At 41.5% G+C, this 21314-nt stretch overlaps 1 protein-coding gene across 2 annotated transcripts in view; it reads left to right on the top strand.

The window, feature by feature from the left end:
* The window catches only part of LRRC69 (leucine rich repeat containing 69), a 182256-nt gene that overhangs the window by 17720 nt on the left and 143222 nt on the right, over positions 1–21314 (top strand). For both annotated transcript variants that reach the window (XM_069220458.1, XM_069220459.1), the window contains exons 3-4: positions 14615–14687; positions 20020–20215. In XM_069220458.1, the coding sequence (XP_069076559.1) occupies positions 14615–14687; positions 20020–20215 (269 nt within the window). The remainder of the gene's footprint in view (positions 1–14614; positions 14688–20019; positions 20216–21314) is intronic.

A 21314-nucleotide genomic window follows, 5' to 3' on the forward strand; every position in this document is an offset into this window, starting at 1 on the left:
AAAGTGGCATTTTCCGAATTACAATTTTAAATCTGACTTCACCACAGGTTGTGATTTTAAATTGTGATTTCAGAGACACCAAACTTGGGGCTGAGGTCTCTTCCCAATTGGAAATTACACTTATAAATGTAATAAGGTAATACCCAATGTTATCCTATTGGAGAGATAGGCCGTGCAGTAGTGAAAAACAGATGAAAGTGTTTTTCACTACTAGGACATGAAAAACATAACCGTATATGTCCTAAGTTTTAAATACACTGCACCCTGCCCTTGGGCTGTCCAGGGCCTACCTTAGGGGTGAAGTATATCTATCACAAAGGCAACTTGGGGCCTGGCAAGAGTGTTAACTTGCCAGATTGACATGACAGTTTAAAACTGCACACAAAGGCTCCGCGATGGCAGGCCTGAGACATGTTTGGCCTGAGACGTGTTTGAAGTGCTACTGAAATGAGTGGCACAATCAGTGCTGCAGGCCCACTAGTAGCATTTCATTTTACAGGCCCCGGGTACAGATAGTGCACTTTACTAGGGACTAAGTAAATTAAATATGCCAATTGTGAATAAGCAAATGTTACCATCTTTTACGCAAGGGGGGACATGCACTTAAGCACTATCAGTGGCAAATGCCAAGAGTCCTTAATTAAACAAAAACTAATTCAGGAAAAAAGTCCAGGGAAAAGACAAAGTCTGGGGATGACCCTGCAGAAAGGACAATTTTGAATAGCTTTATTGATACGGACACACTCAGACCCTCTAGATCTTTAAGTGGATCATTTGAATATGTTCAAATAGACAGAGTGTGTGTTTTAAATAGCACAGAGAATTCTAATGAAGTTGTGAAAGAAGTAACAGAGCCTGCAGAAGATGAGGGAAGAAATCGAAAATAAAGCTACAGACAATGCAAATAGCAATGTTAAGATCAGCGTTAAAGCTGAATGTGTAACTCGTGGTATACAAAGTAACTCTGCATGAAGTGCAGGTGGAAGTTGTGAGGCTTTCTGTACTGAACTTCTAGAGTGGAAAATACAAGTGGAGTCCAACTGGTTTATTCCTTCCATCCACTCTGATATTCAAATTGAACATAAAGATAATAAAGAAGGTCTAAAGACAACAAGCCAAGCAGAGGGATGTTATGAAATAGGGAATGAACATATAAGGCAGCGGGGCTGCGAAAAAGGAGATTTTAGGAAAGTAAGGATGGGTGATGAATTATGCAAAGGGGAGGGCATACAAATGATTTGTTCACCTCGGTTACCCTCCTCCTCACATTAGAAAGATGTTCTTTGCAGGTGCCTGTTGATTCATTGAATTCACTTACACATGATAAATCAATGGAAAATCAAGTGATTGCCCCCACTTACATACCTCTGCCCAGAAATACCTAGACAATGGCCCAGAAGTTTCTATGTTAAATTTGCTTCTGTTGATGCAGTCAACCTTCCAAGGTATGTTGAAAACTCTAGTTTTGATAATTCTCACCAAGCAAAACAGATCCATCCACTTGAAGGTGTAAAGTGAGCCTTGGATTTAAAAGAGGGAATCTGGAAAAGAAAAGGGCGAGTATTATTAGAGCAGATGGTTCAAATGACTTTAGCCCCAATAAACCTCAAATGATGGTGCTAAACCTGCTCACAATTAAAATGTTTATATTTCTTGCAGTCCTGCTATAATCTACAACTATGGTGGGCAGTACGGGTGAAAAAAGTCCCTTCACGTTTTAGTCTGTTTGTTGTAAGAAAGAAGGAAGGCCATTAATACCAGCAAATCATATAGGAGGGTGATTACAACACAGATTGCCAAAAGAGTGGGAGAGCCTTAAAAGATGACATAAAAAACTTGTTGCCGAACCCCTTAAAGAGGGAAAGCAGGCGACCTAAAGTCAACTAAAATTTGGTACTTTGGAGATAGAAAACAATAAATCAGATCGAGGCTTCTATTGCATGGTTCAGGTGGAAGAAAATAAAAAGGGTTTGGCTAGTAGGGCAAAGGAAAATTGTAGAAATAGAAAAGTTCAAATGAACATAGGGCAACATTAATTGCTCACAGATACTGAGGCAATGGGTCATTCTATAAAATTTATCCATTTTAAACCAATAAAAAAGAGAAGAGAAAAATTAAGTTATAGCCATTAGATTGATCAAAACTTCTTTCTCGTTTTAAACGGATTCCTTCCTTAAACAAATATTATCAGAGCATTTAGAATTTGTAGGGTTCTGCATGTCTGATGAAGACTAGTGAAAAGTAGGAAATAGCAGATAATATAATTAAGACAAAAAATTAATTAATGGAACACGGTGTGTTCATTAGTGATAATCCAGGTTGTAGGGCTATTTCAAGTAATAAACCAAAGGGCGAAAGGATAAATGTTAACAACTTTGTAGCACCACAAAATGCACCCTTGCTAAGAAATCATGGGGGATTGGCCCCGACTCAAACTGAACTGCTGATTGGGCAATACTGTACTAAGGCGATCCAAAAGGAGAGATCCCTCAAATCGCAATGTAAGGGTTACATTCATGCACAATGAAGTAGGGGGAGGAGGTGTTGGTTGGAAGTAGATCAGGAATGCTGACAAAACATACAGGGGCCCGGAACAGTACTATGATTAGGTTATTGGGCATTCCACAGCTAGTAAAATGTTAGTTCTGAACATATATGGGTATGGTGCTTTTACAAATTCTGCTAATTATAGGTCCTTTTTAGAGAAATATGCCAAAATAATACTGCAAGAAACCTGGCTGCGGGAGTACCCCTCTGGGTTTATTGTGGTTAGTAAGTAGGCTAGCACATTTTTAAGGACTGGACGAGCCGCTGGAGGACAGTTGACATTAGTTTCAGTACTTGTTGTGAAAAGAGCTATCAAATTCGAAGTGTCTTGTTCCTGGTTGCTAGCATGTTTAATTCAAGTGGTATACCCAAAGATAACGTAATGCAAGATCGTATTCTTTGCTTTAATGTGTATATCCTTCCGAGGTGTAAGAGGTTTGGTGATGAATTGTCAAAATTGTCTGAAGACGTGCAAGCACTTTGTTGTCGATATCTATCGGCCAGTGTAGATTTAGCAGGAGATTTTAATTTAAAAATCCCATTAATTTTTTTAGGGACTGTATACAGAATGGTCTGAGCTGTCATGAAGTACCACAAGTGTTTTATCTGGGAGTAAAATTTGCTAACAGTACACAAGAATTATCAATAGCTCTTGCTCAACATTGCCTGATTAATTTGAATGAACACTTTATAAATGATTACCCACCGGCTGCTACATTGGATATAGTAAGAATGAAACACCTAAAAATTGTATTTTTGTGTCAATGGAATGTTTCAACCTGGTTGCTAATTTCCAGGTTATCGACCTGGGGTTAAGCGACCATTAAAGGTTGTAATTAGTGGATAAATACTCCCTTGGTTACAATAGAGAGCGTGTATTGTCTTTACTGATAATTTATCAATGTAGGATGAAGGTCTTTATTACCGAGGCTAAATTACAGGTGTTTTTTAAAGATTGATATCAGTAGTTATTTTGCCCTATTGAATCACGATTGCTAAACAATAGGGAAATTAGTGGAAAAGCAATTGGCTGGTTTGACCCTTGGGGCCTCATTATGACTTTGACGGTCTCATGACCTCCATGTAGGCAGGCGTACCGCCAACAGGCTGGCGGAGAAGACTGCCAAATTATGACCATCGCGGTATTCCCAACAGAATACAGCCAATCCACCACCACAGCGGTCAGGCCGCCACGGATGAAGGTAGTCACCTGCAGGCTGGCGGAGACCATGTTCCTGCCAGGGAGATTACGAGTCCTGCACACCACCAAGGTTTCTGCTGCGGTCGCACCACCACGGAAACCCTGCCGGAAACTGTCACTATAAAAGGAGACACTCACCTTCAGGAAGCCATACTTGTCTGGAGCCGCCATGGAACCTGAACTACTACAACTCTGAAACTAGTGACAACGACAACAGCAACCATGAGTACACACACTTACCTGTCACTGTTGCACAATGTCAATGTACATACACACATACAACATACACATCCAGAACGGGTGGCGAGGGCGACACACGTAACTTCACAATGACACGCACACTCACACAGCCACATACACACATGCACATACATAGCACACACACTACAACCATCACACACACACATCAAAAATACACACCAACCCCCAGATACACATTACTGGCACAGTCACACACAAAACCACCAAATGACAAAACAACACTACAACCGCAGCACCTCAAAAGCAATGTTAAGCATCCACAAAACACACCTCCACTTGATAATTCATACATACAACACAACGTAAAAACACCAGAGAACCAACACACAAAATCATACATCCATACACTGAGGCATAAGTCAAACCCCGCAAACACACATCACAACGGATCTGACATACTATTCACCACACACACTCAAGCACACAGTACAACAGCACTAAGGCTCACAACACTGCAAATAACACGTCAACACAATCACAACACTCAATACCAACACAAATAAATGTCCCCAAATTTTACATGGCCATCACATAATACACACCCATCTCTGTGGGACAAATGCAATGCACACACCCCCACATGCGACCCAGACACAACTGGTAGCACAACCACCTCACACAAACTTTACACACACACATACAAACAAAAGCAGCTAAGACCAAAACAGCCATAAGAAAAGAAAGGCAGGACAAAGATTTAACCATCGAACCAACAACGGGATGGCCCAGATATGTGTAAATAAATCAATATATGTAAACAAATATGTACAAAGATTAAGGCCACAGGCCTGTCCAAACACATATGTGCAACATGCACAAATGGCACTTCCGGGTGCTACAACTTGACTCCTGTCTGTCATGTAACCTCCATAGGTAGGGGCATCAAGGGGGCAGGCAGGCACCTCAGGTATTGTGGAGGGCTGGAGAGAGGGTTTGGGCTTGGGTTTGGGAGTGGGATATTTGGGCTTGGGATGAGGGGCTTAGGTTGAGGCTTAGGGGAGGACTGGGAACTCTTGGGAGGGGTCAACTTCTTGGCTGGGGAGATGCATGGGTATTTGTGGGGGGCTGGGGGTCTTGGAGGTGGAAGGACTGAACTTGAGGAGGGACACAGAACGTTTGGGGGTCACATGGGGTGGGACAGGAGTGGGGAAAAGGTTCAACTCCAAGAGGAAAAACTTCCTTGCATGTGTGTGCAAGGTTTGCTTGTGTGTGTTGGGTGGGTGAGTGTTGGAATTTATCTGTCTTGGGAGGAGGGCAGGTGGAGGTGCTGGGGGATGCCATGGTGGATGGGTGACTGACTGCTGGGGTGGTGACTGCAGGCATGGTGAATATACTGCATGTAGGTGTGTTTGTGGTTGTGGTGTCTGCGGATGTGGAGAATGGGGTGGATATCTGAGGGTCTGCTATTATGCTTACTGTGGGTAGGATAGGAGTTTGGCTGGATCGGTGGATGCTGGTGTTATGTCTGCAGGTGTGTCCGGTTTTGTGTCTGTGATGTGGGCGGTGGTGGGGGAGTCAGTGCATTTTGGAAAATGGCCTCTCTGAAGGGTCATCCCAAACTTTTTGCCTTCCTCATCTTCTTTTTTTCTGACCTCATTTTTGCTGGCTTTAGGACTCTGGACACTTTACCACTGCTAACCAGTGCTGAAGTGCATGTGCTCTCTCCCTAAAAACATGTTAACATTGGTTCATACCTAATTGGCATACTTAATTTACTTGTAAGTCCCTAGTAAAGTGCACTACATGTGCCCAGGACCTGTAAATTAAATACTGCTAGTGGGCCTGCAGCAGTGATTGTGCCACTTAAATAAGTAACCTCTTAACCATGTCCCAAGCCTGCTTTTGCAAGGCCTGTGTGTGCAGTTTCACTACCACTTCAACTTGGCATTTAAAACTACTTGCCAAGCCTTAACCTCCCCTTTTTGTACACATAATTCACCCCTAAGGTAGGCCCTAAGTAACCCATAGGGTAGGGTGCTGTGCAGGTAAAAGGCAGGACAAGTACATATGTGTTTTATATGTCATAGTAGTGAAAACCTCCTAAATTCGTTTTCCACTACTGTGAGGTTTGCTACTTTCATAAACTAGCAGTAGGGCTTCCCTCAGATACTTTTGAGTGGTAGATTCTGATCTGAAAGGGGTAACCACATATTTAGTATGGCCAGAAAGGTAATAGAAAATCCAGCTTATTGGTGAGGTAGGATTTCATATTACTATTTTAGAAATGCCACTTTTTGAAAGTGAACATTTTACTGCACTTAAAAACATCTGTGCCTAACAGCCCGTCTCCAATCAATGTGTGGTCTGTGCTGGTTGACAGCTCCATTTTGCATTTCACCCAGACAACCACAAACACAGGACACTCAGGCATATCTGCATTAATCTGCATACTGAATGGATCTTCTTGAGTTGGAAGGATGGAGGGTGTGACATGTACATTTCAAAGGTCAGTGGCCTGCCCTCACAAAAAAGACTGATAACCCCCCTAAAGGGACCCTGGCAGACAGGACTGGGCTGAAAGAGGAACTTGTGCACTTCAAAACTACTCTTTAAAGCAGAATCTGAAGAGAACCGACAGGAGAGACCCTACATAGCCATAAGAGGGGGATTGGCTACCTTATCAGGTATGGACCTATCAGGAGGGGTCTCTGACGTCACCTGCTGGCACTGGCCACTCAGAGTCCTCCAGAGTGCCCCCACACCTTGCAAAGCAAGATGGCTGAATTCTCCCTCACTTCAAAGGCATTTTTGGGTATATAAACTGGGTCTCTGACCCCACCAAATCAGACACTTCTGGACCTACGCCTGCACCCTGTCAGAGGAGCTGCCTGGCTGCCCAAAGGACTCATCTGGACTGCTTTGCTGAGAAGGACTGCTGCCTTGCTGTTGCACTGCTGCCCTGCTGGCCTCTGACTTTGCTGGAAGGACTCTGCCTTACCTAAAAGTGCACTACAAGGGCTTGGATTGAGCTTGCCTCCTGTATCTGAAGTTTCAGGGCCAACAAAGACTTCACATCTGCAAGAAATTCCTTCTGCGTTTGAAATTGATGCAACGCCTGCAGAAATCAATGCAAAGCCTGCATTGGGGCAAAGAAATCTCAGAACAGTTGACCGAAACGACGCAGCCCCAACTTTCTGACTGGGAATTCAACGCTGCTCCTGCCTTGCGACAGAAAATTCAACGCATTTCCTACTGGATCGTTGCAGCACTTGTGTCTTCTTCCAACACATCAAGGATTTTCAACGCATTATCCCTCGGCGTCACAATATCCCTGCATCGCATTGAGGAACCAAGACTGCACGCTGAAAAACAACGCAAACCCTTTGAAGCGTGGAAACAAACAACATATTGCCTGTACTGCGTCAGAAAACTCAACCCAACACCTTATTTTTCCACGCATCTCCTCCTCTGCGGTCTGGGTGCATCGTTATTTTTGATGCATCACAGGTACTGTGTGTAACAAAGAGACAACTATTTATTTTTAAGGATTGAGACTCTTTAAAACCTTTTAAAAGTGATATTTCAACTTGTGCTTATTGGATATTTGTTGTTTCGACCTCATTTTATTCAAATAAATATTATATATTGTTCTAAACCTGTGTGGTGTATTTCCGTGGTGTTTTGGCTGTTTTATGCATGATTTATTGCACAAATACTTTACACATTGCCTTCTAAGTTAAGCCTGATTGCTCAGTGCCAAGGTACCAGAGGGTGGGCACAGGATAATTTGGATTGTGTTGTGACTTACCCTGACTGGATTGTGGTCCCTACTTGGACAAATTTCTAACAGTGTAGGTTGTGAATGTTGCTGTGTCTGCAGTAGAGTGTTATTAGTGGGCGTAAGGTTGTGTCTTAGCACCTTTGCTTTTTAGTCTGTTTATCATTGAACGTTCTGATGTTTTAGGATCAGTAAACTCCTTCCCCCTAGGATTGAAAGAATGCATGGCCGTTGTTTTATGTACGCAGTTGATTTAGTTGTAATGGACATGACCTCTATTGGGCTGCACAGGAAGCTACAAGTCCTAAGTGACTGTTGTTTGGCAAATTCCATGACAGTTATCGTTGATAAAACTAAGATCTTATAAAAAAAAAAAAATATATATATATATATATATATATATAAAACACTCCACTTGTGGCGTTCCCTTTCGGCACCTGAACGTCAACGGTGCTATTCCTCATACGCACGCCATCGCGTATTATATTACACACTTCTCTTCCGTGGATATAGGAAAAAGGCAGCACTCCACAGCCACAACGAATTCAATCATGTTTATTCACCTACAGGGACGCGTTTCGGCGTTACCGCCTTCATCGACCTGTGAGCCGCCATTTTAGCTCGGTTTTTATACTCCAATTACAATGACCTCAATTAGCATATATCATGCGAAAAACTGTTTTAGTCACAAATTTTCACCATACATTTCAATTAAACAGCAATTAAATACAATTAGAAAATATACAATGTAAAAATGCATTAGCTTGTCGAGTGTCAATTCTTCAGTGTTTATAAAATGTGTTAAACTAACCCTCGCCTATAATCCATGAATACAACTATCTCTATTCTGTCAATGATCCTTTTCAAATTCATTACCATTATGATTCAATAATAATATGCGTGCTGAATGATGATCTACATGAAATTCATTCCTTTATATACCCTTATTTTCTTAGTGTATATATGTATACATATATAGTGACAAAATATTCTCATCAATCCTTGTGAGTATGGATCTCTCTAAAATTACTTCATTAATATAAGTGAAAGTGCATCTCCTCACTACTATTCAATCCATTTGGCTCTTTAGTATCAAATGCCAATATGTATTTGGATTCTAATTTCCTTAAATGTTTTTCTCTGTCACCTCCCCGAACATCTTTTTTCACTCCATCTATCACGCTATACACTATTTCCTCTACTTTACCTCAAATCGAGATGAGACTTACCCGGTAGCTAGACACATACATGAGGTACACGGAGGTAAAGTAGAGGAAATAGTGTATAGCGTGATAGATGGAGTGAAAAAAGATGTTCGGGGAGGTGACAGAGAAAAACATTTAAGGAAATTAGAATCCAAATACATATTGGCATTTGATACTAAAGAGCCAAATGGATTGAATTGTAGTGAGGAGATGCACTTTCACTTATATTAATGAAGTAATTTTAGAGAGATCCATACTCACAAGGATTGATGAGAATATTTTGTCACTATATATGTATACATATATACACTAAGAAAATAAGGGTATATAAAGGAATGAATTTCATGTAGATCATCATTCAGCACGCATATTATTATTGAATCATAATGGTAATGAATTTGAAAAGGATCATTGACTGAATAGAGATAGTTGTATTCATGGATTATAGGCGAGGGTTAGTTTAACACATTTTATAAACACTGAAGAATTGACACTCGACAAGCTAATGCATTTTTACATTGTATATTTTCTAATTGTATTTAATTGCTGTTTAATTGAAATGTATGGTGAAAATTTGTGACTAAAACAGTTTTTCGCATGATATATGCTAATTGAGGTCATTGTAATTGGAGTATAAAAACCGAGCTAAAATGGCGGCTCACAGGTCGATGAAGGCGGTAACGCCGAAACGCGTCCCTGTAGGTGAATAAACATGATTGAATTCGTTGTGGCTGTGGAGTGCTGCCTTTTTCCTATATCCACGGAAGAGAAGTGTGTAATATATATATATATATATATATATATATTTTCCTGGTTTCCTAATTCATCACCTTTGGTCAGGTAAAGCAGTATAAATATCTATGGATTACCTTTGCCTGGAATTTAAGTTGGGGAAAGCACTTTACAGAGGTGAGAAACACTGTTTTAAATATAGCAAGTGCCCTGAAAAGATACAACATTTGGTAAGGAGCGCTATCCATTGATTTGCTCAAACAGGCAATTACAGGAAAGTTGCTCCTGCAGGCCCTTTATGGGGGCTGATTTGTTGGCCATGGAAAAGCGGTCCAACTGGGAATAGAGAGTCTTTGTTTAAAAATGCCTTTATTGCACATCAAAAAATGTAATGACTGAAGCAGTGATATTGGAGCTAAATCTTAAATCTTGGACTGTGATTGCGAAAGCGCAGGCTTTGCTCTTTGTCTAGGGCTTCAAATATGATCCCTTAGAAATAAACTATCAACAATGCTATTGCAAGAAATAATGCAATCCAAATATAGATTGTTTTTTAAATTAATGTCTACATTAAGGGAAATTAGTGTGATATTTGGGATAGCTGATGGCCATATCATGGGAAACCGGCTAAAGAGTGTCTTACAACAAAAAATCAAAAGTTACTCTGTGCATAGTAACAAATGATATATTACCTCAAAATGTGTTAGTTATACCTTAGAATACGTTGGAGTAGCCATGTCTTTTGCCTACCTGGGCCAATTACCGGAAAAATGACTAAAGGCCTGATTTAGAATTTGACAGATGGGGTTACTCCATCAAGAAAGTGATGGATATCCTGTCCACCATATTACGATTCCATTGTATCCTATGGAAATCGTAATATGGTGGATGGAATATCTGTCACATTTGTGACAGAGTAACCTGTCTGCAAACTCTAAATCAGGCCCTTAGAAATATAATTTTGCAGTTCCAGATTGGGATAGATCCAGGGTAGAAGATGACCGGCCTTAAAAGGTTGGTGTCACTTAATAATAGTTGTTTTCACTGATGTTTGAAAATGAAATATACAGTAATATACCTGTTGTTAGATTGTCAGTTGTAGGAGGCTGGCCTGGTTTGTAGTGGGTACCTTGGGTACTTACACCTTATACCAGGTCCAGTTATCCCTTATTAGTGAAGTAGTAGTGTTCTAGCAGCTTAGGCTGATAGAGGTAGCGGTAACAGAGCAGCTTAGGCTGAACTAGGAGACATGCAAAGCTCCTGCAATACCACTTATAGTTACACAGTACTTATACGCAAGTAGAGTCAGCACTCAGTGTTACCAAAAATAAAGGTATTTATTTGGGTGACACAGTACCAAAAATATCTTAGAGACAATACTCCTTCTGGAGGTAAGTATTATACACAATATATACATTAGACACCAACATTAGACAAGTAAATAGTCATAGAACAATGCAAACAGTAGGAAATTCTATAGAATGCAATGGGAGAAAATAGGTCTAGGGGCAACACAAACCATATACTAAAAAAGTGGAATGTGAATCACCAATTCCCCCCTAGACAAGTGTAGTGTGTGTAGAATCGCTGGGAGAGTAAAAATACAGTAAATATAAGTAAATTACCCCACCCCAGAGCCCAGAAAAGCATGAGTAAAGTACTGCAAGTTTCCTTAGGACACACTACACCTCGTTTTGGGGAGTCTGCAGCAGCCAACCAAGTCTGCAAAGAACAACTTCTGGATTATTGGACCTGAAGACCTGCAAAGAAGTTCTAGGAAGGACAGGAGCCCCTGCCAACCCAGAAGAGGGTGCAAAAGAAGAGCCCCCAGTTAGTCAAAGACTGCAGAAATGCACCCTAGGAAGATGCCAACGGGTTCCTGCATGATGCAAAGCAGACGAGATTTCATGTTGGAAGGTGCCAACAAGCCTTGGCTACGACAAAAGTGAGTTTTTCGTCAAAATGGCGCCAGATGGACCCAGGAGGGACCTGGGGGCCTCAACTCTGTGTGAGGAGGAAAAGGGGGCTCTCAGCACTCTAGAGAGTCCTCAGGATGCCAGCCAGCACCCCCAGAAGCCGCAGGATCCGGGTTCAAAGGAGGTGCAAAACGCAGTTGATGCAGCACAACAACAGAAGGTCCCATGCCGCCGGAGAACAACTCAGCAAGTTGAACGCCGCAGAGTGGAGTGCTGGGGACCTCGGCCAGGCTGTGCACAAAGGAATTTTGCAAAGAGTGCACAGAGGCTTCAGGAGGTGAAGAAGACACAGTACACAGGGGCACCGTTGTTCTCAGGGAAGGCAATGTCTTACCTCCTCAAAATTGTGTCAGCAGGACCTCAGGACAGTCTGTCGATGGTGTCTGCCCTCTGTGTCCTTAGGAGCACACTCTTTGTTGTGAGAGGAGTCCCAGGGTACCAGTCGTCGTCTTGGAAGGTGCCTGCTTGGACCAGGGGAGTGACTCTGTCACTCCACAGGAGATTTCTTTGGTTCATCTGGTGCCGGATGAAGACAGGGAGTCCCCAGAGCATGCACACCAAAGAAACTGTTGCAGTTGCTGACTTGGAGCTGAGGTTGCTGAAGAAAAGTGTCTCTTGTAGACACTTTGTTGCAGTTACAGCGTTTCTTGGAGCACGCTGCGGTTGATCCGAGGTCCGAAGAGTCTGAAGTTGATGCAGAGGATTACTGAAGGACACTTGCAAGCAGAATCTGAAGAGAACCCACAGGAGAGACCCTAAATAGCCCTGAGCGGGGGATTGGCTACCTTATCAGGTATGAACACAGGAGGGGTCTATGACGTCACCTGCTGGCACTGGCCACTCAGAGCCCTCCAGAGTGCCCCACACCCTGCAAAGCAAGATGGCTGAAGTCTGGGACACACTGGAGGAGCTCTGGGCACCACCCCTTGGGTGGTGATGGACAGGGGAGTGGCCACTCACCTTTCCTTTGTCCAGTTTCCCGCCAGAACAGGAGAGAAGAGGTCCCTGAACCGGTATAGACTGGGTTATGCAAGGAGGGCACCATCTGTGCCCTTCAAAGCATTTCCAGAGGCTGGGGGAGGCTACCCCCTCCCCAGTCTGTAACAACTATTTCCAAAGGGAGAGGGTGTAACGCCCTGCTCTCAGAGGAAATGCTTTGTTCTGCCTTCCTGGGACTGGGCTGCCCCGACCCCAGGAGGGCAGAACCCTGTATTCGAGGTGGCAGCAGCTGTAGCTGCAGTGCAAGCCTCAGAGAGCTGGTTTGGCAGTACTGGGGGTCCATGGTGGAGCCCCCAGGATGCATGGAATTGGCTCCCCAATACCAGATTTGGAATGGCGGGAACAATGCCATGATCTTAGACATGTTACATGGCCATATTCGGAGTTATCTTTGTGAAGCTACATATAGGTATTGACCTATATGTAGTGCACGCATATAATGGCGTCCCCACACTCACAAAGTCCAGGGAAATGGCCCTGAACTATGTGGGGGCATCTTTGCTAGTACAAGGGTGCCCTCACACTTAGTAACTTTGCACCTAACCTTCAGCAAGTGAAGGTTAGACATATAGGTGACTTATAAGTTACTTAAATGCAGTGAAAATGGCTGTGAAATAGAGTGCACACTATTTCAAGCAGGCTGCAATGGCAGAACCTGTGTAAGGGTTTGTCTGGACTCCCTATGGGTGGCAAAAGAAATGCAGCAGCCCATATGGATCTCCTGGAACCCCAATGCCCTGGGTACCTAGGAACCATATACTAGGGACTTATAAGGGGTGTCCAGTATGCCAATTGAAATTGGTAAATGGAGTTACTGGCCTACAGTGACAAATTTAAAAGCAGATAGAGTATAAGCACTGAGGTTATGGTTAGCAGAGCCTCAGTGGCATAGTTAGGCACTACACAGGCATACACATTAGGCCACAAACTATGGGCACTGGAGTCCTGGCTAGCAGGATCCCAGTGAGACAGGCAAAACATACTGACATATAGGCTTTTATCTATGAGCACCGTGGTCCTGGCTAGCAGGATCCCAGTGACACAGTAAAAACACACTGACACACACTCACAAACAAACCAAAAGTGGGGGTAACCATGCTAGAAAGAGGCTACTTTCTCACATCAGTTATCTTTGGAGGAAAGGAAGTAAAAATAATATGTCCTTATTTTCTGAGGAATGGTCTGAGGTCATGCTCTGAAGTGTTGACAACTTTGCTGGAGATGAAACTACATTGTGTTATTGCTGTTGCAAAATATATTCTGCTTATGCAAGAAATATACTTTTATGGAGCTCTTAAGAAATGTTGAATTCCAATAGTCAAATTATGTTTTGAAAATCTGTTTTAATCTAATGAGCATTTTATGTAATAATGGGGTCTGTTTTTTTCAGTATACAATGGCAATAGAAATAATATCCTATAATCCTTGTATAACGAAAATGATTGGAAGAAGTTATCTAATATACCAATCGTTATAACTTTGAAATATTCTTCTTTTGGAGATGATTTGTATGCATGTTATGAATGTTTTTATAGTTAAGAATATTGTGAATATATTTCTAGAAGACTCTTTGCCCATAAATAAACATTATGTACCTTTACACCTAAAAAAATAAAATTGAATAAGGAATAGATGGGTCTTGCAGCCTTGTTAGGTTACTGAACCTACAAGTCAGGTGTGAATTTGTTGATTTCTTAAGTCTGCTATTCAGTTATCCTTAATTTTGTTGAAATCTTGAAAAGTGTATCATTTAAAGCAATGATAATTTATCTTTCACTATGGCTCAATCTATTGCTAAAATTAGCCAAAGGCAAGTTATAAACATCGATCACTCAAACAAAAGTACAAATCACTCTAAAGTAAATACATAAATAAGAATACAAAGCTCCAAAAAACAGAATAAAATACAATTCTTAAAATAACTGTGATGTCAAGCATGGTATATTTTAATGACTAATGCTTTTATTTTTGACAGCTGGATTGGAAAGCTTGACTTTCCTCAATCTCAATAACAACATGCTTCAATCCATTCCTCCAGAAATTTACAGGTACTGTGTAAAATAAATACAATTGTTGTGTAAGGGAATGAAAGCAATATCCAATATGAAGCATCGAATCTTGAACTGATGTTAACCATTTTACAGTGGCATTCATTTGGGCAGCTAAAAGCAGACAGGTTAGCCAACCAGGCCCCTAACCCAGAAAGCCTTACCTTTTCAGTCATAAAGCATTAATATTTGCTTTAGTAATCCAATGCTATAACTGATTGGTACTCCTCACAACACATCAAAGACATAATTGTGTGATTATAAGTCATGTGATGACTGAATATGGCTTCTTTAGATTTTTGGCTAAGCGTAATAGTACAAATTACCTTAAAAAGGTTGGGTTTCAAATACCAGGAGCTTTATTTCAAATGGGCTCCCATACAAGTTTTAAAAGCTGATGCGTTTAACTCCACTTTGGTGCAACTTACCCCTTTCTTGTGTTAAATAATGTGAATTTTGACATGTTGTTGGAGCAGAGATACTCAAGGTCCAGCAGATTTTAGACACATGTATCCTTAAGTTGTTCTTTATGATATAGGAGGAATCTGGAATTGTGGAAAGTGGGAGTTCTCATAAGTACTTACAAACAAGGTACTCTTTGTCAGCATTCTGTGGCATAAAACAACACCCAACTGTTTGTCAAACTCTTTTGATGACTGTTAAAGGAAGGAAGTATTTTAGCTCTGTAATTAAATTAAAGAATCTGGAAATAATAGAGTTCTGTCCAAGAAAGGCGGGGCAAAATAATCATAGAAGAGGTATTTTAGCCGGTCCCTCCGAAACATGCAAAGGCTCCCCATCTCTACCAATCTGCAACAAATGCATACTTTTTAAAATGCCTTTTATAGTATACACAAGAAAGACTGCATTGGATGAGTGAAACATCTCTTTCCTATGTATTCTTTTCAGTGGGGTGCTCAGCATCATGAACATGTGATCTGGTGGTGCCCATGATTATATTAGTATGGTTTCCAGGATTGATATAGGGTGGTGCTAATGGGAGATGGAATTAAACTACCAAAGGAATTACACGGTTTAATATTGTTTTTGGATTGCTAGTGACCAGATTGATTAATGCCTGGTCATAGAGATCAAAGGAACCCCCAGGTAAAGAAAACATGAGGAACATTTTGAAATATTTTTTGCTCACAATAGAATGTTTTACAGACAATTTGGTCAATATTCTAAGTTCAGAAAGACATGTAGTATTTATATGAGAAAACTAAATCAAAATAAAGATGGTTTAAATTACCAAGTCACTCAATGCTTCTTTTTAGGTCTAGGGGGGAATTCCCCTGCAGCATAATGTCTTTCCCGCCATTTTGATTGAATGTATTGCATCCTTCCATTGCTCTCTTCTGGGTTGATAGAGTTTACTCTTTTTCTTTCAGCACTCTATTGGAGTACATGTCTGCTTTTTCACTCTGTACTATATGGGCTGCATTTCCCTCAGCATCCTTACTCCCTGGTTTCCTTGTGTTGACCTCCATCCCTCCCAGCTTGTACAGAAACTTTGGTTTATCTCTTGCCTTCCACATGTTGAGTGGAAGCTCGAGCCCTGGCACACAACAACAGCATTTATGGTACTGGAGGAGAGGTTTTGGGGGGCTACACCACTCAGTCACCCTGGGTAAAAAGGGTTATAGTTGATAGTCATGTTAAAAGCAAACTGCAAGCTGCACTTCTTCAGATGTATGTTACATTCTTTTAAGGACCTGCAACTACTCCTCTTTGCCTTTGTTATTGTTAAGATGGATCATACACACTGGGCTTGATTTAATGGGGGCAGATTTACTATTGAACTCCACGCCAATAAATATTGAGAAAAATGCATGATTTGAAGTAATCAAATTTACTATTGTAACCCCAGTCTAATAAACAGTGGAGCCTTTTGGGAAAAGCTTTTGGTCACTCTTTGCACCAGTTACTTTGAATTGTCAAGACAAATGGGCATGTGGCCTACCTTATCATTATTGTGTGTGCCTGGCACTTCCAAGTGCCTTCTTCTGCGGAGGCACGTGTTTAGGGATTGACTGCCTGCAACCTTCTTTCAGTACATGTGTATACCTCATGAACAGTGGCACAGAAGTGCTCATCACCATTCCGACATTGCAGACTATTACATTTTTTGCATAGTTTGAAGAAATTGGAATGTTGGTTGACTAGAGTGGGAGTCCTGGTCAAGCAGCAACCACAATCCTTGTAATGGTGAGGGACAAGCTAGCCCTAAATTAGGCTGTGGTCAACCCTCTGGTAGCTTGGCATATAGCATTCATGCTTCACTTCGGGGCAACGTGTAAAGTAGTTGTGCAATACTTCAAACAGTAATAAAGTGAAAAACACCATGCAAAAAGGATTCCACATCAAGTTAGAAAAATAGAATATTTTTTTCATAAATAAAACAGACCAAAATGATAAAAATCCAGTCAGTAGAACCAGAGATATGCAGTTTTATAGGTTTTAGTGAAAATAGCTCCAACAAGCGCAATGCGTCAACTGTGGAAATCTGGTACCGCTGGACCAGGACAAAGTCACAAGGTCAGGCTGACCATGAAGGAGTAGGGGCTGGCTACAGGGACCCCATTAGGCCCGCTGAACAAAGTACTTTTAATCCTGGTTTGTGGAAAGCTGTGAGGATCCATGTCGAAGATACATCACACAGCCGAAACGATATATTGGTTCCAAGGTGCAGTAAGGCTGCGGTGCGAGGTCCTGCGTTGTTGATGACCCCGTCGACAAGGGCTTGCGATGGGAAGTCCAGCGTTGATGATATGTCACACAGGGCGGTGCTTCAGTTCAGAGGAGATGCGAGGCTCTGATGCACAGTCTGGCGTCATCATCCAGGCTACCTTCAATAAGGGATGCGAGGGCCTGAGCCAATGATGCATTGCGCAGCAGGGGTTGCGATGCAGCAACTGGCTGCAGTTCGATGAAGCTCCTTGTGGTGTTACCGATCCACGCAGTAGCAGTGATGCTTAGGCTCTGCTTGGGGTTGCATCATGCAGCAGAAGAGATGTTCCGGTTCTGCTGGGCCCACATGTGGGAGCTGAGTTGAGGGCCACCTGATGCGCAACGCTCCCTTTAATTAATTAATACAGCGCTGCACTCCAAAACTCATAAATACTTGCCAGAGCCACTGGGTTGCCAAATGGTCCGCTCTCCAAGCTACGCCATACCAGTATGTGTTTGTTGTATTTCTTCAGTGTTCACAGCAGATATCGACCTAGACACCAGTTAGGGGTTACCACTGGTCGCAGCTGCGACTCCTGGATTGCCCCATGAGATCCCTGGCACTGTCTTTGGGCCCCCTGGCCTCAGAGGTGGCTAAATTACTGCCAAGAACCCAAGGGTAGCTCGCATTATCAACATCAGGCTCCAAACTCCTTGTTTTCTGCTCATTTTCAATTGCAGTAATAGCGAATAATAGTCTGTCTTTCACTATTAGAAAAATAAAAAGTAGAACAGCAGAATCTGAATAGGACCTTCGCTACGTAGGTAAAATAAAATGCTTTTAAAATATAGATAAGAGATAAACGCACACCTTTCTACCAAATCTAGAGGTGTCATCAGTTATAACATGGGGACCATAATAATGAAAATGAGTGCGTAGGGAATGTTATTGTTCATATTTACTAGACGGTTATTCCTGAGAATCTTACTCAGTTTATTTTGTGCTGGCGAGTTTCATGTGTTTGGCACCTGAACCCATTCTTGGGGACCAGGACTTATTTTTCATCATCTTCAGAAGAGAAATAGCAAAGAAGCGAGAAGCAGGGATTACAAATATGCAAATGTGGGGTAGAAAGTGTAGAGCAGTGGTAGAAAGAAGAAAGAGGGGTAATCAAAACTAGAGGTGATCTTAGTATTATGCAATCCTGCTATTTTTTTAAGCTCAGGCAGTGGACTCAGAAGCAAAACGTTTGGCACTCGCCCTTAAGCTTGAACACTTTAAGCACGAAGCATTTTTCTACTGCAGACCATCTCTGTGTCACTCCCAACATCTCATTTACACCTACGATGGGTGCAATATGTGCCTTGCTTCTTACATACGATCTCAGAGCTTGTTGGGATGTTCTGGTTTTTCCTACACTTCTTATAGCATACCAGGCAGCTCTTGCCCTCATTGCTAGTTTAATATAATACGGGGGATGCAGTAAATTACGTATATATTTTTGGGGAAATGATGGTTATAAGTGTGAAAATGAGTGCAAGGACCATGATTCTCACATATGTTCTTTATTTCGAGGGTAAAAATTAGTTTAATAGTGCTGTAAAACCGCACCGTGTAACTTCCACACGCTGTGGTATTACTAATAACTTGTGTATCATTACACATCCGTTTTTACACTGAGTTTATAATGAAGACTACTTTTTCTTTATAGCTGTGAAAGGCTAGTTTTATCCTGCCAGCCTCACATAAAATAGTCAATTTGAAACCAAATATTAGTTAAACATCATTATTTTTGGATAAAAGGCATTAGAAATACAAATTATCCATTATTATAAGCGGCTAGAAAACAACTAAATCAACTAAATAAAATACACGTAAGTTGAATATCTTATACAAAAAAGTTTTAAACAATGATTTTTCCTTTTCACATTGAAAGTTTATTCTTTGGATTTCAGCAGCACTCATGGGATAGGGGCGGTGCTGAGTTAAGTAATTGAGGAGTGAAGCAGGTAGGAAGCACTGCAAAGCCAATAGTTCTGTCTTGCATTTTGAGTGCTGATAAAAACCTTAAAAAGTCTTCTGCAGTGCAAAAACAAAAAGCAAGTGTTTTTCTGTATACAACTCATCTGAGAAAATGTACGACCTAATTTAGAGTATGGTTTGGTTTACAGTATAGCTCATGGGATACAAACGTGATGGCTATCCTGTCTGCTGTGTTACAAGTCCACTACATCCTGTGCGCTTATAATATGATAAACGGGATAGCCGTCACGTTTTTGACGGATTTTCCCCTCTGCCAAACTCCAGATCGGGTCCTTAATGTGTGTTTATTAAGCGTACTTTTGAGGTTAAAATTATTTCTAATAAATTGGAATGGAAGCGCTCCACTTCAGGGGGAATGATGCACCAAACAGTGAATAGCATGAGGTAAGAGATATACTTATCTGGGCAGAGCCGAAGCTCACTCTATGTATATTTTAAAGAATTGGTAACAGAAGGTTCTGCTGACAGCTGCCCTAAAAATGTGTGACTAGGGAGAGAGCCTGTCTACACTGCTATTGGTCCTGTGGGTGAAGCCTAAAAACAAGTAAAATGTAGGTCTATGACTAAAGCACACAATTTGCACATGTATTTCCTACTGGTACTATCTTTTAATTTCAGGTTGCAAAGTCTTGGATATCTGAGTTTAAACAATAATCAACTAGAAAGCGTTCCCAAACAGATAGGCTTGTTGAGAAACCTCTCAGAACTCCATCTTGCAGGCAACCAACTTAAAACATTACCAGAAGAGTTGGGATACATGATCAGTTTGAGCAAGCTCTGCCTGTCCAGAAACCATCTTCTAGACCTACCTGAAGTAAGTGACTGCTTGCCATTGTATTTTGAAAGCTCAAAAGATACTGTATATATGAATGTCATGTACAAGCTATGGGTTCAATTAAGCACGTGCCAATTTTGAAGAATAGGACATGATATTTACATTGTTGGTTATCTTGCAGTTCTGCAGAAATCATGTAGAAACTATAACCCATCCTCCGCAGAAGAACATAGAGTAACAAAACCTGAGGTAATTATTTCTAGTATAAGGATATGGGTTATATTCACCAGTTATAGTTGTCAACCTGAGGTAATTATTTCTAGTATAAGGATATGGGTTATATTCACCAGTTATAGTTGTCAACGCATTCAACACATGCAATAACTCGTGCCACCAGTGTGTTCATTGCACCAATATCAAAATGGCACAGACACACAAAAACAGACATAAAGACAATATCCTGGATGGCGCAAGTGTAGTGTGAGTTGAGTGCTTTGCTAATCTAAATGGTGAATTTCAGTGGTTTTAAGACATTTGAGCCAGAACCATAACTCGCTTTTTAACTTTCCTTTCAGGGAATTTCTTTTCTATTATGTTGTTCTTAAGTTCCCACCTTTGGTTGAGTGCAGTGCTGGGTTGAGCGCAACACTCACTGCCTTTGGCTGTACACAGCTGAAGTTAGGTGCTGCATGGCCACCCCCTCCCCGAGCCTCATTAGGCCCTGGGGACACCATCCCCCAGGGCTGTAATTATTTTAAAGGTGAGGGGGCGTTGTGCTCCCCTTCTCTCCATAATTATTAAATTGGTCTCTGGGGGTGGTGTCTCTGGGGACAAAAACGGCTTGGGAAAGAGAGGCTTGGTCCGTCCCCCCCCCCCCTTATTTGAAGAATGTGGCCCGGGCTGCCGTTTTGTTTTTTGGGTTGGTTTTTTTTTCACGATCCTGCAGGATTCCCGCAGAATCTCAGAAAAAATTGCTGAGGTTTTTTTTTGGCCTCCTGGTGTTCCTTCTATTATTTTTTTTTTGAATTTCAGGATAGGGGACTAAAGGCCATATGTACGAACACATTTTCCCATTGAAACAGAATGGGAAAAACCCTTTGCTACATCTGGCCCTAAGTCCCTGAGTCCTGTAATGGCT

Source organism: Pleurodeles waltl, chromosome 2_2, assembly GCF_031143425.1.
Source record: "Pleurodeles waltl isolate 20211129_DDA chromosome 2_2, aPleWal1.hap1.20221129, whole genome shotgun sequence".
In the NCBI taxonomy this organism is placed as follows: Eukaryota; Metazoa; Chordata; class Amphibia; order Caudata; family Salamandridae; genus Pleurodeles; species Pleurodeles waltl.